Source organism: Phasianus colchicus, chromosome 1, assembly GCF_987193195.1.
Source record: "Phasianus colchicus chromosome 1, bPhaCol1.hap1.1, whole genome shotgun sequence".
Lineage (NCBI taxonomy): Eukaryota > Metazoa > Chordata > Aves > Galliformes > Phasianidae > Phasianus > Phasianus colchicus.
In genome coordinates this window covers 36,231,859-36,259,059 of record NC_143436.1, presented here as the reverse complement: position 1 = coordinate 36,259,059, position 27,201 = coordinate 36,231,859, and the positions used below count along the sequence as shown (strand labels likewise).

The 27,201-nt window shown below is 39.3% G+C and overlaps 2 protein-coding genes across 3 annotated transcripts in view; both read right to left on the bottom strand.

The window, feature by feature from the left end:
* Nucleotides 1-682: 682 nt before the first annotated feature.
* Nucleotides 683-12,439, bottom strand: CCT2 (chaperonin containing TCP1 subunit 2). 2 transcript variants are annotated; one of them, XM_031589478.2, is made up of 16 exons: nt 12,288-12,439; nt 11,670-11,744; nt 11,156-11,221; nt 10,163-10,274; nt 9,632-9,708; nt 8,588-8,700; nt 7,569-7,771; nt 7,279-7,379; nt 7,066-7,193; nt 5,629-5,732; nt 4,007-4,126; nt 3,261-3,389; nt 3,063-3,166; nt 2,141-2,240; nt 1,657-1,798; nt 683-991 (listed from the first exon to the last, which is right to left on the bottom strand). In XM_031589478.2, exons 1-16 carry the CDS (start codon nt 12,288-12,290, stop codon nt 961-963), a joined length of 1,608 nt encoding a protein of 535 aa, XP_031445338.1. In that variant the 5' UTR covers nt 12,291-12,439; the 3' UTR covers nt 683-960. The 2 variants fall into 2 exon arrangements, with proteins under 2 accessions (XP_031445338.1, XP_089994728.1); XM_090138602.1 differs by lacking the exon at nt 12,288-12,439 and adding an exon at nt 11,930-12,117.
* Nucleotides 12,440-14,268: 1,829 nt separating this feature from the next.
* FRS2 (fibroblast growth factor receptor substrate 2) overlaps nt 14,269-27,201 on the bottom strand; it is a 52,086-nt gene continuing 39,153 nt past the window's right edge. The window contains exons 5-7 of the mRNA XM_031589479.2: nt 26,441-26,599; nt 25,418-25,581; nt 14,269-23,300 (exon numbers count right to left, since the gene is read on the bottom strand). Coding sequence (XP_031445339.1) covers nt 22,350-23,300; nt 25,418-25,581; nt 26,441-26,599 — 1,274 coding nt within the window. The 3' untranslated portion in view covers nt 14,269-22,349. The remainder of the gene's footprint in view (nt 23,301-25,417; nt 25,582-26,440; nt 26,600-27,201) is intronic.

The following is a 27,201-nucleotide window of genomic DNA, read 5'->3' as shown; positions in this document are numbered from 1 at the left end:
GGCGCCGCCACTCGGCAATACTGAGAATCGCCTTCAAAACTTACACGAAGGCCATTGAATCAGACTTCAGTGCTGCTTCAGCTCCTGATAAAGGCCACAAACTACTGGAATAGGAAGGAACATACAGTTCACAACAGAAATGGGGTTAAAGGGGGAGAAAAAAAGGGAAAGCAATGCAGTATGGCACAATTACCCACTAACTGCCCTAAGTTTAATAATATATTTGCAAAGAGAGGCAGCCTGTGTCTATAACCTAACACACACACGGACTCTTCAATCCAGCACGTTGCTACTTCTTCCCAACAATTTCCCTCTGAAGCATCCTACATTGAATTTGCAGTGCAAAAGGCTGCAGTGTGATTTAAGTTACTGTTATGGGCACTGACTAAAACTCCTCTTCAGCTTTCCATCTTCTTAGCATCAGAAAACAAACAGTACTCCACTATCACTAGAAAAGGCTAACAACTCCAGAGCCTATTTCTTGGATTTCAATTCCAAGCCTATGCAGCCAGGACTGGAATAAACTGCTTGTAAAAACTGAACAAAGTCAACCTAAAGAAGAAGGTGATAATGGCACATACAGCAGGGTGAGAGAACAACCCTAGCATTAACTGATCTATTCACTTCAAAGTATCTTAAGTCTGAGTGAAGATATGAAACACAAAGACCAACACAACACTGATTAATTTTATTTTTTATTTCTGCGTATCTTAAGGGGAACATGGAAAGGAACAGAAGCTGTACATTGTATAAAGCCCATGTTTTATGTGGAAGTGAATCTTACCCACAACACACATAAACTGAAGTAAGTTAAAAGAAGCTGAAAACAGTTTCTTCTTGCCATTGTTGATGGAGCTGCTCATCTTAAGCTTCTGTTCCATAACCTCACAAAAACTAAATCATTAAAAAAAAATTACTAAGTGAGATCTGGTCCACGCAGTCTCAGGTGCCAGGAGAAGTTTAACATGGGCGATGGTCTGGTACACGTTTTCTGGGGAGGAAAAAGAAAACTCAGAAAGTTTTCCCCTGTGCTGAGGTCAACCAGCTTTCCCCCACCTGCCTTTATTTTTCAATTGACATTTTGCATTCAGTGCTAGTTTCATCTCACAGCTTTGAGATAGTACTGTCTTTTATGATAAGACAAGCTTTGGCCATAGTAAGAAAGAACTGTGAGTCATAAAACAGTGCAAACTACCTCGTAGGGGCAGGTTAACCTGCCTAGAAGTAAGATTTCTTCCTATGCTTTGCAACAAACACAATTTTGTTTTAGGTGCAGATTCTATTTCAGAAGCAGCTGCTCATTCAACTACGTGTTCTTCTAAAAGAAAAGTCCCTTACATTTTGGTCAGCCACTTCTGCAGATGTTTTAGTACTCTAAGTGGGATATGAATAGATGGTGTCTTCACATTAAGTAGGCATTTCTCAGGAACACTATTCTGAGTGTACTGATGGCTCTAAAGGCCTGTTCATATTGCTCATACAAAAAAAAAATATATATATATATTATATATATATAACAAGTGCTGGCATGTCAGATGTCAGTCTTCATTTTAAATAAAATAGCTTTACAACGAGACTTTTTCTGTAGTTACTCTTCCATGGAAGGAGATTACTTCATGCTACTGTAACTGACCAATGCAGGCATCCTAGTCATACCTCGGTGCTGCTTTAATAATGTCATCTACACGAAGAATCATTTCTGCTGCTTCAGCTGCACTCAGCAGAACTTGTCTCTTGACTTGGAAACTTTCTGTTACTCCCAATGCTGCCATATCTCCAATGATCCCCTCTTTCATATCTGAAAGAAAACACATGTTAAGAAGTGGTTTTGTGTGGGTTTTCTTCCTTCCATTGCTTACTTGGAAGGAAATTACCAGAAGCTGACAACCCAATAGTTTACCTGATCAAATGAACCATACTGATAGTAAGAGAGGTATTAAATAAAGTAATTCACATCAAGGTCCCTCCCATAAGTTCAAAATTCCTCTCCAATTTTTTTAAATCACTGTACTTACTGTGGCATCAATATACTCAGTTCTTCCAGCTGAATTTATTAGTGACAAACAAGATCAGTAAGTTTAACTCCCCCTTCCCCACTCAAACACCAATCCAAGAACAGAAATAACATCAAGCTCTTTACCAAGTCCATAAGTTGTCTTCCCTTCGCTGTGAGCAGCTCTGAGCTGAGCAACCAAATCTGCACTGTCGTAGCCAGCATTATCAGCTATTATTGTAGGGATCTAAGCAGATAAACACAAGTTGGTTTTAATTAACACATGGACTGATTCCTACAGTCAAAAATATCACATACTTCAACACTGCTACCTGACTATTCAGTTTCAAGAAGAGCAGCTAATAAAAAACAGTAGATTCTGTTACACTGATCAGAAATGAGAAAACACAATCCAACCACCTGTTTGTTTAAAGCTGTAAGTCAACAGCTGAGAGGACAGAAGTGCATTAGCAGATTTGTCGCCTTATTTTATATGTACAGAAAGAAACATGTCTCTTTGTTAATCACTTCAAACTACAACTGGAGGATTTGAGAATACAGCTTCCTGGTCAGCACCAACAACCACATTGCTCTGTTTACAAAACCTGCACAAGCTGACAGAAGAGGTAATGTCAAGCCTTACTTCACTCTTTCATTATTTTCTTTTTAGAGAGATGCTTCTTCACAGTCTAATTCCCTAAGGAGGGGTTTCCCTAATTTAAAATAGAGAAGTCAGAAGGCAACTGGTCCTCACACTGAGTGTCTGTTAGCACCATAATATACTATAAACTTATTTTCTTATAGTACTCTAATTCCTACTAAGATGCAATCTCCAGCAGGAGTCTAGAAACTTCTGGATAGCACTAGAGCACAAATAAAATTAAACAGAACACAAGGACTTTTGTAGAAACCCTAATTTTTCATCCAAGGTACGTTATTATATTTCACTTCTGAGTTTCTAGAAAACCAGAAGTCAGATAAAGAAGCAACTGCCTGATATCAGGAGTCAATAAAACAATGAGCTCTTGCAGCTTTACATTAATCCAACACTCTGACTGAACAAACTTACCATTCGTAAAGCCTTAGCAAAGGACTCCATTGCAACAGATTCTTTGCCAGGTGTTCTGATGGCAAGTTCTGCCACAGCATTAGCCATCAGCATCTCTGAACAACCTGTAAGTTGAAGACACACAAGTATTTTATACATGAGTTGAATAGTAATACAAAATGTGTATCATGTCCATAGTACAGAGAATTCAATACTCACCTCCACCATAAACAGTTCTAGTGTCCTTCACAGTCTGGGCAAGAACACAGAGAGCATCATGCAAAGACCTCTCAGCTTCATCTAGAATTTGTTGTGTTGCTCCACGCAGAACTATGGTACAGGCTTCACCTACAAAGTTCAAATGCAGGAAGATTTAGAACAAACAAACCAAAACAGTAAGATGAGATTCTTAACATGACACAAGACAACAATATCACAAAGCATCTGAAATGGTTTTTATCTCTGCAATTAAATTCTACATAAAGTAATCAATTTGTAGAGAGGAAGAGGGGAAGTGTAATGACATTTCACAGGCAGACTGAAATGATGTACACTATACTGCTGCTTTCATCAGAGAGCTGCTCCAAATCTTTTCTAATTTAATAGAAAGTGAATCTTTTACCTCAAAACAAGCACCTGGAAATTTATGGTATTGGTATTTTATTAGAACAAGCTAGCCAGTTCTTGAAGCATAACAGATTGCTACTTCTCTCATCAATTTATCACCCCAAGTAGAAATCCTGGATACCACACTCACACTTGCTTATGTAAATGTTTAATGTTACGTAAATGAACAGTTTTCAAGCATGAAGATGTATTTTTGCAGGAATCGTGTTTTATTGAAGAGCAAGGCATTCAGAAGAAGTTAGATAAGTCATTACATGGCATTGCCATCCTGGTAACTCAACAGTGCTAGCACAGAGTTAACAAATATTGCAGCATGCCATCCCTGTTAAAACACTCACCCATTGCCACACCAGAGAAATGAATGAGTTTATCTTCTCCAATCATGACTTCTTCAATAAGCTTGCAACTTCCTAGCTTTACTAGCTCAGGGTGATCAAAGGTTGATGCAATTTCACCACCTACAAATGTAAGATTATACCAAGTCAAAAAGCATCCTCAGTTCTAGCCAAGACAAAAAAAAAAGGAAAGAAAACAAATCCATGTAACCTCATGGGAATAAATTCAACGTAACAATATTGATAAGCCAACTTTTTCTGATGTCAGTTTATGTACCAGAAGCCTTCTACTGATGTTGGTATACCCTTAAAACGTCAGTGTTTTGTGCCAAAAGAACTACAATAGCTCTGAAGTTTTTTGAGTTCTGCCCAGATAATTCTGGCAGATAACAACACGCAGTCTCTTAAAACATACACTGTTTGAAGTTTTAATGTTATTCACTCATTACATGTTTATAAAATCCTACCTCAAATTTGTTGTTTTGAAACTTGTTCTCATGTTCATTTTGACTTCCTAAAGAAGCAGCTGAAAACGCTGCATGCCACAGCTGCCACCTTGTACACCATCTATAAACTCCCATACCATAAATACTACAAAGACCAGAATGCTTCTGAATGGAATACTGTTCTAGCACTTTGCTGGAACTTTCCCACTAGAAAATCATTTACATGCACTCATTCACACGTTTTATTAGTCCGCATTAGTTCACAGCACTGCTCTAGTTGAAGCTACAAGGAAAGATGAAATCTGCAGTACAGCATGCATTTATGCTCTACAATCTGATCCAGCGTGGTCCATCACTGCCCACTTGTTCTGCCCATAAAATCTGAGTTTCTTCCATAATAAAGCTTCTCACTGCAGTGCCTGCCTGCATCAAGGTGCCTACAGATTGCTGCACACAACTGCAGTTTTAGTTTTAACAGACTAAAGCAGACAGTAACTTTCCTATTCTCTCTGCAAAACAAACTCTCCATTTCCCTGATCACTGACCACTACTGAAAGTATCCAGATTATTCATGTTATTTGTAGTCCATCTCAAGTCAATGACTCAGGCCCACATTTTTAACATAGGATGCCCCTTTACTCTTCTGTTACAGCAGTCAAACAGACATTTATACAAGGCGGTATTAATTTGTGGATTTCTCATCCCGCACTTCCCATGGCTAAGTATCTCTTCCCCAGAAAACAAACTTTTCTAAATTTTATCAAGCAGGGACTTCATCTGAAGTATTTTTAAAATACAAAAGATAATTTAGCCAGTTCGTATTTCTATTTCTCACTTAGTGTCATCACCCTTTATTCACAGTTGGTAGAGAAAATGTGTTTACATCATTGTGAAGGAAGGATTCAGAATCAATCATTTTACAAGTGGAATGTTATATACTGAAAACAGAAACTGAGTTATCTGCTATTGAAAGAATACTGACTTGATAAATCCAGAACTTAGTTTTAAAGTTACTTATGGTTAATTTCACAGCCCTCCATTCACATTTATATGCAAGTTGTGTGAAATAAAGCTTATTTTAAGTACTTTTCATGTTCACAGATCAATCATTGACATTTACTGAAGGCAGAAAAAATAACGTGGCTCTCCAAGTGTCAGGCAATAAAGCAGTCTACATACCTGTAACAAGAGCCAGACGTTCCACACCAGCAAAGTCTGCATGTTCTATGGCCATGACACCAGCAGCCCCAAAAAGCTGTTCAGGGTAGTTGTAGATGAGCTGTCTACAATTAAAGCAAAAGCACAGCTTCCCATTACAGAAAGAACAAACGTTTTGAAAGATTATACAATTCTTGGCAGCATGGATGTAGATTTCTGAAAGCTACAAGAACAGCTGTATGTGAGGCGCCAGCCACCCAAAGTTACACTCACACACAAGCAAACTAACAGCAATGACAGGAAAAAAAAAAAGCTACAAAAAAAAATTCAAACTACTATAGTTCTGAATACATTGCCTCTGAAGACACAATATCAATGCTTTAAATTCCAAGCCCTTTGATTCTAGGTGCCTGACGGAAGCTTAGCTGCCAATTCTATAGCAGGGTGCATTAGAACAACATGGAAAAGATTTTCTTCAATTCCTTACCAACACAAAATCCCAACAGTACACAATTCTGTGTGTACCTGGCCAGTCTTCTAACACACACACAGCTAGAAGACTACAGAGAAGAGTATGTGCTTCTTTATTTATACGTATTCTCCTCTCTCCAAGGTGGGATCACGACCAAATTATTTTTCCCTTCCAAATTAGAGGAGGACTAGAAATTCAGAAGCTGGGAGATGACACCTCAAGAAAATAGATACTTATGATCTATCTTCAAAAGAGACAAATGGCATTTTTGATTACATATAGAGAAGGTTCTTCCTATTCTAAATCAATATTGCCTTGACCATCATACATCTCCTCGGTAGTATTTAAGTGGTAAACATATGAGATGTGGAAGAGATCTACAGCATTGCTATAAGCAGAAATCAACTCTATCAGTGAACAAATCAAACTTAACAGTCATTCTAACTAGAATATCATTAGCCTGGCTACAATGACTGATGACTACCTGAACTTCTTAGGGCAGCCACCACCTGTTTTACAGGCAATACTGCATAGCAATAGGAAGTTAAGAATTCTTTCTGCACTATTTTGCGGCATTCTTCCATCAATCCATTCACTGGAGTCCTGACTCTAGGACTCTATACATCTGTACCACGTCTACTGGACACACTGCTCATTTTGCCTACACTAGAACACAATGTAGTAAGACATGACACAGGTGAAAAGACTCTCAGATTCATAGATCTGTCACTGGTTACTATAAAACCACAGCAACACTACTTGACTGCTTGGGCTTAGACATGGATCCCTAATTATAGAACAGCCAAGCAGCAGTGTACAGTACATGGGGGAGGAGGGGAAAGCTGCAAAGGAAACAACACTAGCCTCAGCATCAACTGATTTTACAGATCTAGGTAGAAATAATATTCTTCATACACATACAGTATTAGAACCTCACTACTTTATGTTTGCATTATAAACCCTACCCCTTTTCCAAGAAAACGTACCTGTTAATAAAGCAGTTTATTCCATGCTTAAGAATACGATCTACTTTCTCCTTCATTTTTTCCTTTTCTGCCTGTTCTATTTCTGCAACCTTTGCTGTAGAGTCCACTCTAACACGAGAGCCAAAAATCTAAATTGAAGAGAACAAGGAGTTCAGCCTGCAGTTAATTCTGCTTATGAAAACACTGTTTCAAAACAGTAGTTCCATCACATACCTTAATCTTATCTGTATCCATACCAGTATTTGCAATAAGAATCTTTGCATTCTCAATTCTTTTTGGCTGGTTTACACCAATCTTCTTGTCGAGCAAAAAGCCTGTAGTAACAGAAGATGTTTGTTTGTTTGTTTATTTTAAGACTTCAAGTTAAGAAAGGACAACAGTCCATTTATATTACTGCAAAACCAAAAATCTTGTACTTTACAATTCAGTATTACCATAGTGATGTGTAACTTGTAACAGTTTCATTTCTTACTCACAATTACAGCCAACAAACAAACGCTTACCTTCATCTAAGTAAGAATCAGCCAAACTTCCACCAAGTTTCTTAATGATGTGGATAGCCTCCAAGTTTCCAGAACCCTTCAATCTAAGAACAGCTTCTACAGCTAGCTTGACAAAGTGATCTTTATGATGAGTAAGTAATTTTGATGAAAGAGTTGTTCCTGCAATGTTCATCAAGTCTTCACGGAACTTCACTTCATCATCACTACAATAAAGTCAGCACAGCTACATTAGTAGGCCTCAGTTTGACAGCCTTAAGTATCACTAAACTATCACTACCGTGGTATTTCTGCTTAGGGTTTTGAGGTAAGATCCATAACTCATTTTGAAATTGGAGAAGCCACTGGTGAAATACTTTTGTTGAAACAGTACTTTGTTAACTGTTAGTTGTCATTACTTTTACAAAATCAATTCAGCCCTACAGTGACTTACCTGCATTTTGCTACTTTGATCAGGGACCATAATAGTATATATTCTATCAGCAACCTGTTTGTCATGATGACATCCAAGATTTTTGGCTATGTAACATGGTAACTACACTGATCACTAGAAATTGATGCTTCTTTGTATATCAAGGCTTTAAAAAAAATCTTATTTTACTGTCCTTGTACTATTTGTACTACAATACTCAACTGACATTCTATAATGTGTAATCTCACTACAAAAATAGTTCAGACTGATTAAGAACAAAAACTTTGCACTCGCTTAGAAAAGCCTGCGCTGTCATGTACAGAATTCAAACATACTTAAAATCAGAGCAAGAGATCTGAAGACTCAGACTTTTGTCCTATGGGGAAAATTACTGTTCATTTTCTTTTTCTGAATACCACAAGTAATTTTCAATAGTTTTACAAAGCTTCTACAGTTCACCAAACTCAGAAGTAGTCTTTTCCTCTCAAATGTTCAATTCATTCTGTTTCTTTCAAACAGCAAAAAAAATTCCCAGTATTCTCTAAGTCTCACTGATAAGTTTTCATCTCAAATAGTTTATAAATAGCTACTGCAACTATACATTACTAACCCATGATCCACAGCTGCTTTCAAGAGTGCCTCTCTCGAAGCTTTTGTGGCTGCCCTCCAACCTGCAATGATGGTCTGAGGATGAATCTTCTTTGAAATCAGTAATTCTGCTTCCTATTTGAACAAAATGAATCATTAGCTTTCTTACACAGGACATTTACATTAACTAGGAAAGACACTTCAGAGTAGTCTGAAAATTCTGAACGCCAGCAAAAGCATCAGAACTAGAAAGTGAAGACTTAAGAGAAGAACATTCCAGGCACCTTTCCACTCTCCCCCCCCCAGTCTAGGCAATTACGATCTATCCTTGGAATTAAAATAGCCAACTGTCACTTGATGTTACTCATCAGTTCCTTGTTCACTTAAATCTGTAACTTGAGGTGGACTGAGGGCCCAGAGAGCAAGGAACCCCCTCAAACTTCCTTTTGCAAGGAAGTCAGCAAGCTGACACACCATTTCTCAGATGTTCCTGATCTCAGATCCACAAACTATGACCATTAGATTCTCCTGGTACTGCTTGAGTTCTTCAGTTCTAAGATCTCTTTCACAGTCACTTCAAATACTGTGTTTGGTAATCTCCAATATGCTGTGTTTATAACGAATGTTATGAATTCAGGTCTTGTGCACACAACAGAATTTGATAAGGTTGGCCTTTCCCCTCCTTAACATAGTGGAAAAGGACTTCAAAGGAGCCTCGCATTGCAAGCACTGCTCAATGCAAAGCCCAGAAACTGACCTGTGACATAAAAACACTTTGATGTTTCACTTGCAAAATGAAATAAGGAGAAATTATTTTTTTAAATGTACCAAATTTAAATCTTTATGAATTTATACGAGTTATATGGACTACATATATAAAAGTATATTTTAAAAAATATATATTAAGACAGTACGTAGGGGTTTTTTCCCATCAGTTTAATGGCAATGGGGCCAAGTATTCCTGTCCTTTGGGAGCCCACTTCATAAACATCAACAACACATCTCCTGTTGATATCCCAGGACTATCCAGCCTATATAAAAACATCTAAAAACATTAATACATCACCCTCAGTAGCTCAGCTGCCAATACTGTGACAGATGTAGTTCCATCACCAACTTCATCATCTTGAACCTTTGACATATCTAAAAGAAAGCCACTGCATTAATGCTTGGATTCACAACAAACTGAACACCCCTGGCAGCTATAATCAAGAACATTTTTATCTCACATTTCTTTAAGGAAGAAAAAAGAATTTAACTTCCAGATAAAGAGGCTGTCAAGCTATAACTCAGAGAAAAAGCTGAGATGCAAATCAAACACGGCATCTTTCAAATTCCCCGTCTTTGTTTGCAACACAGACCTATTCTAACCTGTCAGTGGTCAAGAGCCATCCGTCTCTCAACCTGTGCCTGAAGATCATCATCAAAATGAAGGCCAGACAGATGCTCTCAAGTATAGATATGCAATACCTATCACAGAATATATCAATTTTTCACACTACGTAGAATATTTTTCTATGAAGAAGTTAAAACTACATAAGAAAGTTGCAAGTGAAGAAATTCTAAGTATGACAATGACAAACTGTTAGAAACTCACCGACCAAGACCTTGGCAGCTGGGTTATCAACTCCAATAGCTTTCAGGATGGTTGCACCATCATTGGTCACTGTCACTGTGCTATCCCTCCCAGTACTTAGGAGAATCTTGTCCTACACGAGGCAAGAATTAGAACAGTTTGAAAAATAACAGTAACTACTACAACTAAAAAATCATATAATGGTTTGAGTTGGAAGGGACCTTAAAAATCATCTAGTTCCAACCTCCTGCCATGGGCAAGACTGCCACCCACCAGCTCAGGTTGTCCAGGGCCCCCCTAATCTGGCCTTGAATACCTCCAGGGATGGGGCATCCACAGCTTCTCTGAGCAGCTGTGCCTTAGAGTGAAGAATTTCTTCCTTATATCTAATCTAAACCTGCCCTCTTTCAGTGCAAAAATATTACACCTTGCCCTGTCACTGCTCTCTCTTCCCAGCTTTCCTGTAGGCCTCTATTTAAGTACTAGAAGGCTGCACTGAGGTCTTCCCGGAGCCTTTGTTTCTCCAGGCTCAACAAGCCTAGCTCCTTCAGCCTGTCACCGTAAGAGAGGTGCTCCAGCCCTCTCATCATCCTTGTGGCCTCTACTGGACCCACTCCAATATCTCCACGCCCTTCTTATGTTGGGCACCCCAGACCTGGATAGAGGACTGCAGGCATGCCCTCTTAAGAGAGAACAAGGGGACAATTCCCCACCTATCTCTGCCGATTACACTTCTTCTGATACAGCCCAGGATATGGTTGGCTTTCTGGACCACAAACACATGTTGCCGACTCATATTCAGCTTTCCATTCAACAATCTACTCAAGTCTTCCTCCACAGGGCTGCTCCCTATCCACTCATTGCCCAGCCTGTGTTCATGTTTGGGATTGCCTTGACCCAGGTGCAGGATCTTGCACTTAGTCTGGTGAAACTTCACAAGGTTTGCATGGGTCATAGCCACAGATTAACAGGATTAACAGTTCTCAGACCACTGAGAACTTGCAGCTATCTTACCATGCCTTTAGGTCCCAGAGTGCTCTTGACCAGGTCACCGATAGCAATTGCACCAGCAAAGGATGACTGTAATGAAAACAAATACATCTTAGAAAATTATTTCTACTTTAAAACAGTAAGTAAGTGCTAGGCTATAATTTCCAACTATAGAAACATAGGACATCTTAACCAAACTCCTCTACAGGCAAACTCCTTCCAGCAGAATCCAGTTCCAAGTTTCTTAAGTGCTACATTTCAATAATGAGATGAAACGCACTCCATTTTTGCATAAAACCACGTATCAGAGCCAAAAGACTTTCAAGGAAGTCTTAGGAGGTTCTTATGAACCTCCTAAGCTGAGATACAGAAGAACTCTGTTGATATACACAGAACACTTCTACTTTCTGCAACAACAGAAGACGGCAAGAGACAGATGAAGCTCTACATCACCACAAACTGGAAGTAAACTTAAATTTCAAAGAATGACTATCATTACCCAGAGCATCACCAGTTTATCTTAAGAGAAGAAACTTACCAACCGAGCTGTTTCTGCCTTCTCTTCATCTGCACCTGCCTTGAAAATGTTCACGGGAGCGAGGGAAATGGATGCCTACAACAGCGAGAGCATGGAATACTTCTGCAGCTTTCACAAAACACTGCATTTTAAACACAGAACCCCGACACCAGCAACCTTAAGGAATAGCTTTAACGCTGAAGTAATTCCCGTGACACGTTTGGCTTTGATAACAAGAACGTTAACACTGAACAGACCGACTCCCTGTTTGAAATCCATACCGGGACCCGTTCACTGAGAGATTACATGAATCATGCGGCTTAGAGGCGGTGAGACAGACTGCGTTCGCCGAAAGAGACACGACCAGAAGGCTGCCGCCATCCCCTCACTTCCCAGGTCCGGCCCGGGGCAGCGCCTCGGCCTGAGCGCCCACCCCGCACCCCCCCATCATTCCCCACCCGGCGCCGGGACCCGCCCGCGGCCTAACGGGCGCGCCTCGTGCGCGCTCTGGAACCTTCCAGGCCCAACCTCCTCCCCGACGCCCCACGCGGGCTGCCGCCCCGCTCCGCGCCGCCTTCTTTCCCTCTCCCCATCGGGTAGAAGCGCCGCGGGCACGGCGCGGGGCCGCCCGCCGCTCACCATGCTGCCGCGGGACACCCAGCCGCCTCCGGTACGGGACGAACGCGCACACCGCCGCCGCAGCACCAGCGCCCGGCGGAACTGCCGTCAGAGGAAGCGGCGGAGGCGCCGCGCGGCGCTGTGGGAGCTGTAGTCCGCCGTGCGGCTCTGTGGGAGCTGTAGTCCGCCGTGCGGCTCTGTGGGAGCTGTAGTCCGCCCCCCGGCGGGAGGCGGGAACGGGGCTGCCGGGCCAGCCCCGAGCGGGTTGCCGTCCCCGCGCGTTAATTCCGTCGTGTGCCTGCGGCTTGGCCTCCCGCGGGCTTGCAGCCGGCCCCAGGAATGTATATCACTGTATCCCACTGAAAGCAAGAGGAATTAGATGAGGGAGGCAGTTCTGCGCGGTCCATCTCATCGCAGTCTTTTTCCATAGGGCACCCGGGGCGCTGCTGCCCGTTCTCTGGGAAGTGCAGCCGCGCCAGTGCCCACCTAAGCCTGGTGCTGTTGGTTTTTCTGCTTACAAAAGGCCTGTCACCTACAATCGTGGCGTCATTAATAGAATCATTAAGGCTAGAAAAGACCGTTAAGACTGTCTATTCCAACCACCAACCCACCACCTCCATGCCCACAGCCCTCAGTGCCGCATCTACATGGTTCTGGAGCACCTCCAGGAACAGCGACTGCACCACCTCCCTGGGCAGCCCTGTGCCAATGCCTCACCTCTCCTTCTGAGAAGAAATTCTTGCTAATACCCAGTCGGAACCACCCCTGGTGTAAATTAAGACCATCACCTCTCGTCCTATCGCTGTTACCTGAGAGATGAGGCCAACCACCACCTCATACAACTTCCTTGCAGACAGTTGTAGGGGATGGAAAGGTTTCCCTTGAGCTTCCTCTGGACTGAACAACCTCAGGTTGCCCGTAAAGCTTGTGCTCCTGATACCTCATCAGCTGGTCAGTTATCAGAAGGCTCTGGGAACACCCAGTAGTGGCCTTTCGGTATCTAAAGGTGGGCTATAAGAAAGAAGGGGATGGATTAGCAGGGTCTGGTCTGTTGTGATGGGACAAACGGAAATGGTTTCAAACTAACAGGGGGGAGATTCTGGTTGAACATAAGAAAGTTTTTTGCAGTAAGGGTAGTGAGACACTGGAGCAGGTTGCCCAGAGTGATTGCGGATGCCCTGTCCTTGGAGGCACTCAAGGTCAGGTTAGGGGGGCTCTGAGCAATGTGATGTAGCTGTAGATGCCCCTGTTCATTGCAGATGGGGTGGACTAAATGACCGATAAGGGTCTCTTCCAACTCCAACAATTCTATGATCCTATATAAATTGGTTTATATGATTTATTCCTCGAAAACATTTCCTAACTGGTATTATCTTGTTCTCAGATTACTTATGCCAGAGATTGGGATTGTACTCTCTCCAATCTTTTTTTTTTTTTTTCCCCCAGCTAAAAAAGCAAAGCCTTTTGAGAAAGCACATCCCAAGAAACATCTCTGGGTGTGTGTTCAAGACTCAGGCTGGCTAAAGCCATGTGTCTTTCCCAGCAGAGAGTTATAACTACCTCTTAAAACTCTGCCACCTTTCATACTTGTCTCTCAATGTAAGCATACCTAGTTTAGGATTTTTTTGGAAGGGTTTTTTGTTCTATTCAGGGAATGGGACATGGTTTCACTCCAGTCTTGTTCTGAAAATGGGTACTGATTGAATTACAGCATCTTCAGTTTCCATCATAGATACATAGAAAAGTATATTCAGTTTTGGGTTGGGTAATAGACTGGAAAAAACAAAGATAATAACTACTTTTATTTCAGAGCATTCATAAGATGTACATTGAATTAATATTGATTTTAATTCCCATTTCTGTTATTGTGGTGTAAGTTGAGGTTATAAATGAGCTGTGTTCTGGGTTATTTTAACATGAACTGAGACAACAAGTTTTGTGCTTCAGAGTTATATGTACAACCCCCAGAAATCACCAGAGATCAAATAACCACCATACCCTTTTTAGCTAAGATTATTTGCACTTAAAAATACACATACATACTTAACAGCAGATCATGGCAACGGTGAAGCTGTACCTTCTGATCTCTGCTCGTTGCAATATTTTAATACAAGCAGAAGCTCCTTAAACTGATACTACTTCTCACCTCCCCCTGTTATGGGATGACCATCTAAGAGCAGACTATGCTGCACATTTCAGCTCTGGAGCTGACTGTTCTGCATGCTCCGTGCCTCTCAGCTCCAGGTCCAGTGCAGGCCCAATGCTCAGGGAAAACAATCGTCACAAAATCCAGCCCTTTGGGTGCTGAAGATTAACACATGTATTACTGTGCTTTACATATAGGGATTTTAACAAAAGCAGAAGCTCTTAGAGCAGAGCTGCTCTGTAGGTGGAGAATTGGCTTTTTTACATCATCTAGGTCAACTTCAAAATTCATTTCAGAACACAGCATATTTTTACTGGTAACAGCAATGGATTACATCAGTTGCATGGTATTTTAGTAACTATATCCCTCTCATTATTAGTTTTATTTATTACTTATTATACTGATTTTCCTATGAAGACAAGCTGAAAGAACTGAAATTGCTCAGCCCAGGGAAGAGAAGGCTCTGGGGAGACCTCAGTGCAGCCTTCCATTACCTAAACAGGGACTTACAGGAAAGCTCTTTGTCAAGGAGTGCAGTGACAGAACATGGGGTAATAGCTATACACTGAAAAAGGGCTCGTTTAGATTAGATATAAGGAAGAAATTGTTCACTGTGAGAGTAATGAGGCCTGGCACAGCTGCCCAGAGAAGCTGTGGTGCCCCATTGCTGGAGGTGTTCAAGGCCAGGTTGGATGGGGCCCTGGGCAGCCTGAGCTGGTGGGTGGCAACCAGCCCAAGGCAAGAGTTTGGAACTAGATGGTCTTTAAGTTCCTTCCAACTCAAGCCATTGTATGATAATTTTGTTATACGATAGTTTAGTTCTATGATAAATTAGTTACTGTACATTTTCAAATTAATCTAAATCTTGCATCATGTAGGGCAAGATCACTACATTTTATCATCTCTGGGGGAAAGCATAGAGGCCATCTGGACAGGGCTTCAACCTTGTATTTTTCCTATTACGCTTTCTGAAATCATTGGTACAGCGCTAAAAAAAAAGTTTAGGTTTTGTTAAATCTTAGTCATTTAATAACTTGACGGTATGTGATTTGCTAACAAGTAGCAGATAGCAGCAGTACAACCACAAAAATCCAGGCCTATGGGCAGAAGAAAGGAACAGAGCTCTAACAGAAAGGAAACAAAAGCTTGTAGAAAAATTTACAAGCACCGGGTCACTGTCTTCTGGATTTTCTTCCCACTACTGAATGGAATACTGGGGGGAAAAAAGAGCTATTCATCATTGCCTTGAAACAGTGACTGAAAGAAAAGCAAAAAAGGCTACTAATGCAGTGTGTATCAGCACCCACAGTGGTAAATATTGAAGTAACCCACACATTATTTTCAATGTAAAATCAATAGTTTATTGCCATGCTACAATTATTATTTTTTTTCCAAATGAAGTTGGCACTGGTAAAGGGGAAAATGTAGTCATAATACATAATACATCCTTAAAAATGAACATTTGGTAAGCGTTCTCAATACGGACAGCTTAAAACAAGGGGGGGGATTTTTGTTTGTTTTTTAAGGTTTTTTGTTTTAAGATTAACGTGGAATGGCATAAAAATACACTCTTTCTGCATAGTATAATATAATTTTCTTAAAAGAAATATGGAATGTTTGTAAAAACAAATTCATCAAACAGGGCAAATTAACTGAAATTTTATAAACAGTTTGGCAATGATACTCTCACTGTTTAGACCTTTTTATATAAAAGAAATAAAAATCTAGAAAGCTACCTTTATACAAAGTTGCTATATTTATGCCTTTAAGTAGGAAAAAACATTTTATAATGCAAATTAGGACATACAATAATCTTACAATATCATACAATGTAATGACAAGAAAGGAACATACAACATAAGATTTTGGCCTTTGTAGAAATGTGTATTTCTGCATTTAATAAATGCATTTGTGGCACACTGGTGACTATTGTATTCTTACTCCTACCAGCCAGCATACATGATAGAACTGTTGTCAGCTGTATTGTAAGGGCAGCTCTGCAGTTTAGTTAAAAACACAGACAATATTTCATGAGACATAAGGTGATGCTGCAGTGGATTGAGATGTAACACGCAAAAAAGGCAACACGCCTGCTGGTTGACACATCTGTATTGTGGGGTACTCTACAACATTACTGTCTTTCATACCAGAGCATTTCATGTACATTCAGTTATTAAGTACCAAAGTCTTACAAGTGAGAACATTTGTCTTCAAGATTTGGCAAATTCCAGGGAAAATACAAAGTTAGTACCAAATATATAATATATTATATATAAAATGCAGGTGTATGATATACACACATATTCTAATGCAAAAAAACTGCATTAATATGGAGTTAAGTTCACTGATATCCATTCCTAAATAACACAACCATTACAAATACAGGTGTAATCCTGATCTTTCACACACTTTAGAATCACTTCCTCTTTCATACAACATAGTTAAAGCAATATATATGCAGGTATGTCTAAGAAATCAAAACTCACATAGTAATCTGAACTCTGACCACAACAAATAGGATTTCTGTTTTCAGTACATGTAATTAAATATATTTATATTTTTACAGTATTTTAGACCATTCCTGAAGAACTTGACTAACAAGGTCCTCAGGTACAACAGAGCTGCTGTCAGCAGAACTCAATCTTGTAGGAACACACCCAGAGGCCCAGACGCAGATATGAATTAGTTTGGCTTCAAGGGATGCTGCATGAGGCCCAAGCACTAGGAAAGAGATTCTCTGACATCAAAGCTCCTACCTCAGACTTCCTTTTCTACTGCCAAAGGGAAGGACCAGAGCAAAGGACGCACCGACCCCAGGCTCTCTGGGCTGCTGGCAAGTGGTTGGGAGTAACCACACATGGCATGGCCCTGGCACTGGGGAGCGGCAAGGTGAGCTTCATGGCACCTTTGTACTAAGGCTTCTCCAGAGAGCAGAAGAGCTGCTCCTTCACATTCATCTCTTGACAGTTTATTCACCACAGGTCTCAGATGGGAGCTGTGGCTGGGACCCCGGGGTATGAAGGGCTTTGCAGACACGCAGGAAGACAGTCCCTGTTCCAAAGGGCTCGAGCCTGTTTCATAATCGTATTTTTACAGAATCTCCTTTGTATGTACACATATTTGCTACATAAAATAGAATTACACCAAAGTAATGGGTATATCAGAAAACAGTGTCACAATGTATGTATATTACCACACTAAATAATTATTAAAACTGCAAGAAAAAATTCAAAATGCCCTTTGTAATATAAAAATATAGAAATGTCCAAAACTCGTTTCATCAACTTTAAAGGTAACTTTATATCTCATGTTCTATCTGTACACCTACACAGTTCCAAACAAAACACTGCGTTAATCTGGAGCAAACACCACATTAGGATAACATCCTCATAAGACATCTGACAACTTAGTCACATACCTTACAGCACAATATCACAAGAAATAACGTACAAATGGTCAGAGTTACAGTTACTAAGACTTTTTTTTTAATTCACTTATCTTGTCCAAAAGAGGAAGTAATTTCTAAAGATTGCGAAAGGACCTTTGCTCATGACTTTGTGTCTTTTCAATGCATGCTATGTATGAAGGACATCAACAGCCTTGACTCCATCTTAACGCAGTCTTTTGTGATGGAATTTCTTCTTTTTTTTTTCCTTTTTTTTTTCTTTTTTTGGAGTGTATATGAATTTAAAATAAAGATGTAAATGAACTTAAGTTGATATTAAGTGAATACTGTCAAATATAAACGCCTAATTTGCTGTATCAAAGAAAAAATGGGAAAAGATCTTCAGACTAAATTCCAAAACCACCTAATTTTGTCTAATCCAACCAGAAGGATCAAATTTCTTTTGGCTTCTTGGGGGTTACCGGAAAACTTCAGATCCCAGTCAACTACCAGTTCCTAATAAATCAGTTTTCTCTTATTTGCAACCACTAAGTTAGTCTGTACAGTGCAAAAAAAAACAAAAAAAAAACAAAAAAAAAACAACAACAAAAAACCCCACCACTAAATCCACATTACACAAAGAGGAGAATACTGCTCAGAAATAGAGGTCCAAATCAAATACAGCATTATATGCTCGAAGCAGTACATGAAACTGACCAAAACTTGCAGTTGTACTTCCCCAACAGTGAAGGCAATCTACCATTTCATGATTCCATCTCAATGGGAAATAGTTACATAAAAAACAGATTCTGAGCAAACACACTGTCAAAAATCCAGCAAAATCAACTGCTGGTCAGTTTCCAGCAAAAGAGCAGCCCTTTCTGACATTGTTTTGAACTCGATACAGCTAAGACCTTTCCCTGGTCACTTCTATACTGAAGCCCTAGTCAGAGCTTTAAATACACAAAAATGTTTAGGTATCTGGGGGCAACGAGGGGGGGGGTGGAAATTAAGCAGTTTATGATATGCAATATATTTAAAACCCTTCAGATTTCTACACAAGTTTTGTAGACTTTAATAAGAATAGTGTTTCAACGCACACCATTAAATTTAACACTTACATATGCAAAACTTATGGGGGGGAAAAAACAGTCAGAAATAATAGCTAAAAGTCATTTTTAAATTTTCTTCTGGAGTCACAGGGAAACACTACAAAATTAAAACTAGACTCCCTCTTCATATCGATTTGAGGAGAAATATTTCAGTTATACAACCAATGGATTAGATTCTCACTGAGTGTATTTCCGGTATTTATTACATACTTTTGGTCACTGCTTCAACATTTTCTTTCCTTAAAAGATACTCCAATGTCTTTCACAAGTCATTGCACTGAAGGAATATCTACAGTTAAAGAGGCTTTCCCTTGTTAAACGTGCTTGAAGGGCAGCAGCCATTGCATGCTATGGAAGAAAAAGTAGAACCGGTAGCGGTGTTGCCATTCTTGCAGGACCTACTGTGTAGAAACTTAATGTCTTAGTTACTAAAAGGATTTGTTACCTACTTGAAGGTTCTCACTCTATACACCTGTGGGGCCAAAATAAATACGAGCTAAATACTGTGGTGAGACTTCAGCTGAAAACTGAATCCTAAATTACAGACACTAAACCTAACAACACAACCTTTAAAGAGACTGAAAATACATTTACCAAGTCTCAAAGGGTAAAGTGCATCACAACTACATCTACTTCAAGGGTCATAAAATAGAGAAATAAAAAGAATGCTAAAGATGAGCAGTGCAGGTAACGGGACTACCCAGTACGTTTGCAGCTTACACAAAACAAGAAAGCGTTATTCCACCTGTAGAAGAGGATATAAAATATAGTCCTAGAAAAATATGGTGCCAGATTTGTTAATATAACTAAGGCTACAGAAGGTTTTCACTTGACTCTGCTTGATGAGTATTTCATTTAGTATATATTAAAAACAAGAAGAAAAATAATGCCATGGCTATGCATTCAGAAATCATAGAGAACAAAATCTCAATGAGTTCTCAATTCTGGGGACCAGACCTAAGAAAATACCCCACATGAAGTACTGTGAAACTTGCATTAAAAAAATATATATATATTATTCAGATCATCTCTTATATTTGAGACTAGGATCAATGCACAGGGCAGCGCACCAGAACTAAGGAGGGATGTTTCTTGTAATCTTGGCAGCTTACTTTGGATCTGCACTAGGTCTGTTTCCCTATCTGACAATTATGAATATTGCTCCACTGCCTCACAGGTGTGCTACAAGGGTTCAGTTAATCAGAATTTGAGACACCTGTACTATACAGATGAGGACCAAATATTTCTAGGCAGCTATCTAGATCAAACACGTTTGCCTCAAAACACATGCTGAAGCAGTAGGCTGGCTCACAGATTTAAGTGTGCTTAAATGTATGTTCTTAAGTTAAGAACAAGAACCACACCAGTATCATTAACCCAGTATTGTGCAACACCTCATAGCTTCTCTTCAGTGTGACTGGTCCATACCACAAGGTAAAGCAACGGAAAAGATATGAAGGAGCATTAATGCTGCAGACCTGTAAAAATCTCTAGTTCTAGGTAGTCTTCGCCTTCTTGAATACCAAGTTCTCCCCACAGGTCAACAAATCTATCACAACAGTTTGCATAGGTTGACAGCGAAATCATTAATTATCTCATTCAAGTTCCTTGTAATGGTCTCACACACCCATCCCTTACTTCTGCAAATTGTGTTCTCTGTAAACCTGGTATTTCGATACCACACAGTCTGGAAAGAATAATTAAAGTCTTTCAGAGTTAAAAGCTTGCCTGATATCCCTTAATGATGTGGCAAGAACCATGTGTTTCAGATGCTACCGTTGCTACCACTACTAAACTGAGAGAAGACCAAAGAAAGAGTTAACAAAGGTACGGGGATACACTCCAATTTAAAAACCTGAAAAAATATATATATATTTAAATAAAACAGTTTTAAATATTGCATGAAGACCCTTATTTATTTTTCAGATCTTCACATGGCTTTTCTTGCATGTTTTTCCTCACAAAGTTCAAGGGTTATTTTACATCACACCAGTTCACAAGTGTCAGTTCCTTTACAATCACAGGCTCAAGAGTAACCTCTGCTGCTGCTAGTACCAAGGTGCACCTGCAATACTGCCAGAATTCTAAAATTATTCAGAGCATTGAAAAAAGGAAACAATTTCTGCTAAGGGTGCATCTGGCATATTCAAATGACATTCTGCTTGGATGTACCTGTAACACTGCGCAGCTATTATTGAAACCAAATTCACCTACTGCAAAAGGAAAAGTATACTCATAGATAATACTACCTTCAGATAATTTACTACATATCTTTCTAAATTATACTATCAACTATGGATGCACATTGCTAGAATGTGCAATTTCCTACAAAGAACTATGAAGTCCAGTACCCTGACTCCCACGTAACCTGTGTCTGAATCTTTAGAGGAAGACAATAACTGCATAATAAACCTTTCCAGTTGTGCAATAATGCATGCTGCTGGAGAGCTGGGATATCTCAGTCAGGCATAAAGAAGTACAACGCTGGACAAAGACGAACATTTGACCTTCAAGAGTCTTTCCTTGTCAAATGCAGAGAGTAAGACAAACACACACACAACCCTGAACAATAATTAAAGCTATGTACAAAATTTTGACTCTTAAAACAACAGATAAAAAGAAACACAAATGCAAAGAAAGGAAGGCACAGTGAACTAAGAAATGACAAAAGGGCCTTAATTCATATAGCCAACCTGTGAATTCCTTCACAAAAAAAACTCTAACAACATTAAAATCCATCTGATTTCACAGAGAACATGATATGCCACTTGGAATTCTCTTCTATCTGAAGTAGCTTAAGGCTGGGTTTAGATGTGTTTTTAGCAATGATCAACGGACTTTGATGTGACCTCTCAAATATCACACAACTTAAGAAAACTACAGGGAATTAAATGCCTTCTTGCCCATATGGTCTTTGAAGAAAAAAAAACAAAGTTTGGTATTTATATCCCTTGAGATGAACCAATACATCTTGTGTACATCAAGCTGAGTTAATGAATTACATACATTTCATTCTGAAGGAGCCACGTCAATGAGAAATGAACGTAGATATCTGTTTTGAAAGATTAGGTTTACCTGCTAATAACACATATATCAAGAGGCTTTAAAAAGTGTTATAAATGCCATTAACGATTATAGGCACCAAACCAGAATATTTATAAATTCAAAACTGGCATGTCACTCAGACTCTAATCAATTTAAAGAGGCACTGTGAAAGGTGGCGATGCTGCTATGCAGTAATTACTACCATAGAATGAAATAGTGTTACCTAAATGAATACTTGCTCTACATTAATTCCCTTTAGTTAGACAAGTACATGAAGTATGCAGAAAAAGTTCTATTAGTCTATAAAAGGCGTTAGTGTTAAGAAATGCAAAGTACTTGCATCTTCAATTTTATAAACTTCACAAAAGGTGCAAATGATTTAATGCTTCCCAGGCTCACATAGGCAGGTCAGTACTGTTATGTCTAGTTTTCCTAGAAGTACCATCATCTCGGGGCAGTGCTTTTTGCAGGCTTGACATAGCAGCAGTTCTTTCAATGTCTATCACAGCATACAGCTCTGTGCGCCTGGTTGGAGTTTGTGGAAGTGGAGTGGTGGGGGTTTTGGGAGTCTGAGGGTTGTCGGAGTCACTACCACCTTCCAAGTCAACCTGTATGTAGTTGAGCTGCCTGTGTTCTAAACTCGGACGTCTAATGTCAAAGTTAAAGACTGTTGGGGTACAGTCCCGACGTCGTGGAAATTCTATTTTATGAGCACTTGATGGTACTGTTACATTCTCTGTATTGACATAATTATGCATTGGATCTAGGTTATTGTGGTAGCCATTCAGAGATGGGGTCTTTGGTCCTAAACTGTCATCTTCATCTCTACTCAGTTTGCGGGATTCCCAAACAGGAGGCAAGGATGGCAAGTTCTCATAGTTCAACAGCGCAGTTCTCCTCTGAGCAGAATTGTTAATGTTCTGGGTATCTGAGGTACTGGTGGATGTCAAACGACCTCTCCTGACCCCTGAGGCACTAGGGATTGATAACCTATTTATATTTTCATACACCAATTTATTACCAGATGGTGTTTCTCTACGTTCATCACTGTCGTACCCAGTGTCCCATTCAGTATTGTTTGTGCTGCTGCCACTAACTTGGTCTCTCCCAAGTTGTTCCAGTTTCTCTCTTTCCATTAACTGCCTTTGAACAGGGGTTGGCCCTAAAACAAACTTGACTCCTTCAGGCTCCAGGAGAACGTGAGCATCTCTGTCATCAGTACACATCTGATCTTCTTTTACTTTAGTTGTTTCAGTGTTTGAAAGCTTTGACTCCAGTGGCGCATGCACACTCGATCGATTTTTTCTTTCCTCTTGTACACCAGTAGTGTTGACATAAGTGTGCACCTGAAAGGAAGAAAAATAATAAAGGAAATGATTCTGTCTCTGTCACATTTTGCTAAGCTGTGCTCTATTTTCATTATTGTTGCTTTATAGCTGGTTTTGTTACCGGTACTCTAATTCTACTCTAAAAGAGTAGAATTTAGTTGTGCTCTAGTTGCAGCTTTCCAGGTTCTATTCCAGCTCTGCTCTGGTCAGGGCAACCTTGGGCTTTTTTAGCCCAACTCATTAGTATGCTTGGACAAATTAGTAAAGCAGAGTTCTGCTTTGTCCTCTCATACCATGACAGTGATCAAAAATTCCAGAGTTGCTTTGGCCAAATTTATCTTTCTAATTTCCACACTGGAAAGGAAATCTGCTGTCCATTTAAAAAAATAAATAAATAAAAAATCAGGACTGCACCTTGTATACCACTCAATTCAAGAGTGAGAATGAGATTAGCTTTTCAGAAAGAGCAGGCATTCCTTCTTCAAGAGCTAACAGCTACTTCATACCAGAAGCTGAAACAGAAAAACTGCATTTCCATATGAACCGTGGCACTCAGAATTAAGAAGTAGCGGGAGTTAACACCAGATGCCACTAAAACAGACAAGATGATACTACTAATTTATCCTCACAAGTTCCCATATCAGATCAACATAAGGCTGAAAGGGAAAGACTAAAGACCTCTAAACTTAGACATTGCCTGCACAGTCAAATAGCAAGGGCAGTGTTTGACAGCAGAACTCACCCCACCTTTACAACTTCTCTGTCAAGCTCTACAAATTGAAGTGTTATTTACAGCTCACTTGACTCTACACTGATTCTTTAAACTCATTTAGTCTGCAGTAACAACAACAACAACTAAAATTTTCTGTGATGGCTCCAACCTAATTCCCTCCCAAAAGACAGTTCACTCTGCGCTGCTCACCTTCTTTTATTTTCTTATCACCAGATTATATTTTATTAAACTTAACTAATATTTTCATCAGCAACCTGAACGATGAGAAAAGCCTCGAAGTTTCTGATAGTGTTCTTTCTCAGACTGGTAAGGTTTTCACTGAGGACCTCAGTAACCTCATGAAGTTCAGCAAGGCAAATGTAAAGTCCAGTGCCTGGCATGGAACAATACTGACAACACAGGCCATGTGTACATGACTAGAAAAAAGTCCTGTAGAAAAGCACCAGAGGTCTAAGTTGAATGTTCACCAGTATGCCCTTGCAGCAATGAATACAAAATGTCTATTGGTTTGTGTTACTTAAAACACAGCCAGTAGGTTAAGGAAAGTGTTATCTTTAATTCAATACTGTTGATACTGAATCTGGACTGATTTGCTCCCAGAAGAAAGACACCAATGTACAGGAGAGAGTCCAGTAGAGGACCATGATTAGATGATTAGAGAGACTGGAACACATGATATAAACGGAGAAGCCAAGAGAGATTTCTTTGTTGCCTTAAGTAAAGGCTGGGAAGCAATTTCATAGCACTTTTCGACTATTTTTGGACAGTTAAAGAGAAGACAGAGTCAGAAACTTTTTGGAGACATTCAACAAAAGCACAAAGGGCAATCAACACCAGCTGGTTGGTTTTCCTGGTAACAGGAAAAATTTCAGTAAGGGAAAAATGCTTTGACAATAAGGGGTCAAGCTCAGAGACACTGTGGGATCACCACTTAAGAGTATTCGAAACATGACAGGACAAGGCTTTGTGCAGGTCTCTCCTCTAACTGCACAGTAAGACCTACAGGACTGTAAAGTTTGCTTTTAACTTAAATTATTCCATTATTTAACAAATAGAAGACTTACGTGTAAATAATTTTGACCAAGATCTCTGAAGTCCAACTTAAGCGTTTAAAAATAATTAATGAAATTCTTGAAAAGAGCATATGCAAAATACATACCTTCTATACCTCTACTCATATATATAAAAACTTCAAATAGTTAGACTTCCTCAGCAAGCTATCCTAGAAAGTATCATTTTAAAGAGACAAAACAAGTACTTTTCTGACTACTAACATATAGCAGAAATACACTGCATCTAACTGAAAAGCACAAACAATGAAAACATAAGCCTACAGAACAAACATAAGAAAAATGTGAACAAATGTTGAAGACGAACTACACAAGGAAAAAGAAATACCCACTTGTTCCTCTGCTACAAGTAGAGGATGCGTTGATTCTTCACCGACAGAGGGGAGGCGTGCACTTCCAACAGAAGGATGCCTGCTGGAAGGATGTGATGAAGCATCTCCAAAAGACGGATATCTGGGATAGCCATTAGGTAAACTCTGTGCATTGAACCCAGGAGCTGATTCAATTAGAAAATAAGCAAAACCATATTAGAATAGAACATTTTACTGTATCCAAGTAAAATGCATTTTATATATTAATCTTCAACTTTCAAAAGAAATAAAAATATGTGAAACTATTAAATATTCACAAGGTAGATTTGCTGAGCAGCTGCACAGTAGAACGTCCCAGTACTTACTGGAAAAGACATCTGAAGCAACCACCAAAATCAAGGTGTACAACACACCACAGTTTTCCCAATAAGCTCCCTACCCAACTTCTTCTTCTACCTCTGAAATCATGTCTATTTTTATCTAAAAATAAATAAATATAGGATTTTTTTTTTTTTTAAACTTAACTTTCTATTTCTCTGAATTCCTACTTTCAGGCATCTTGGTATCTGCCTGGGATTAGCTCAAATCCTCCAGCAGCTTTGATAAGACTTCATTCTACCCATCCATCTACCCACAGCAAGTTCCCAAACCCATGTAGATGTGATAATGTTAATAACTTTTCCCTAATCAAAAGACTGGAGCACTGACTAATGTTAACATCTCTCTGAAACACTGCAAGTAAAATATGGTGACATATAGCAGAGCAACTGAACAAGTATATGCTTAAGCAGTGTTTCTGTGCAAAAATGAAATTCCCAAAGCTTATTTCCTAAAGCTGAAAAACTTGACTACAGAAATTTTGCTCCCAGGACTTCAAATTCTGTAAACATAATCCTCAACAAGTGCTTCAAGAGAATGTGTCAGCTGAAAATAGCATTTAGGTACTTAAAATTTTGTGCAAATTAAGGAAAAAAAACCCACTAATTTAAAACTAAATACCATATTATATTCAGGTATGTCATTTCCTAGTATAACCATACTTACTGGTAGGTGTTCGAGGGGTTCTTGGAGCTTCCAACTCAGTTTGATGGTTATTCCTTTCTACTACTGGTTCTTCTACCACATTTATACTATTATTCTGCATTATCTCTTGCAACATATTAAATAGCTCTTCTGCACGGGCACATTTAAAGGCAAAGATTCCTATAAATACACAAGAAAAAAAAATCAAAATCCTTTAAAAGAAGCATAACTTGCAATATACATATAACTTTCAAGCAAAATAACTGGAATCCACATCACGAATACCTGCTAAGGAAGAAAAAAAGTTTAGAAATTTTTATTGCAGCAAAACACACACAAATACAGTGAGATCCTTTCAAGTGTTTATCTGATAGGAGAATAGATTTCCCATGCACTCAAAGTTAAGGTGGAACAGAAATCGATTCTGTTAAAAGCAAAACTGAGTTTTGAGGGCTAAACAAGGGGTAAAAACGGAAAAAAAAAAAACACAAACAAAGATTTCTTTTAAGTTGATAACAAGGATGCCTACAAAAAAAAACTAAACAAAATTACTGTGATGCTACAAGACCACATTTGTTAAACCAGATTTCTATTAAATTGCTATATGATACCTGCACGAGGGAAAAGAAGATTTTAAACACTGCAAAAAAGTTAACTTTCTAAAGAAGATTAAAACGTAAAGCTAACAGGACAAACTGCATGAAACAGACAGTAACAAACCAATTGGTTTTGGCTAAAGGGATAGACACAGAACACAAAGTCAGCAGCAATACCATGTGTTT

Excerpts from the sequence above, each read along its gene's own strand:
- CCT2 (XM_031589478.2), bottom strand. Across the intron at positions 11,222-11,669 it reads AGGCAGAAACAGCTCGGTTG|TCATCCTTTGCTGGTGCAAT; the intron begins GTAAGTTTCTTC and ends TTTTCATTACAG. Across the intron at positions 7,380-7,568 it reads TGATTCTTACTTAGATGAAG|GCTTTTTGCTCGACAAGAAG; the intron begins GTAAGCGTTTGT and ends CTGTTACTACAG.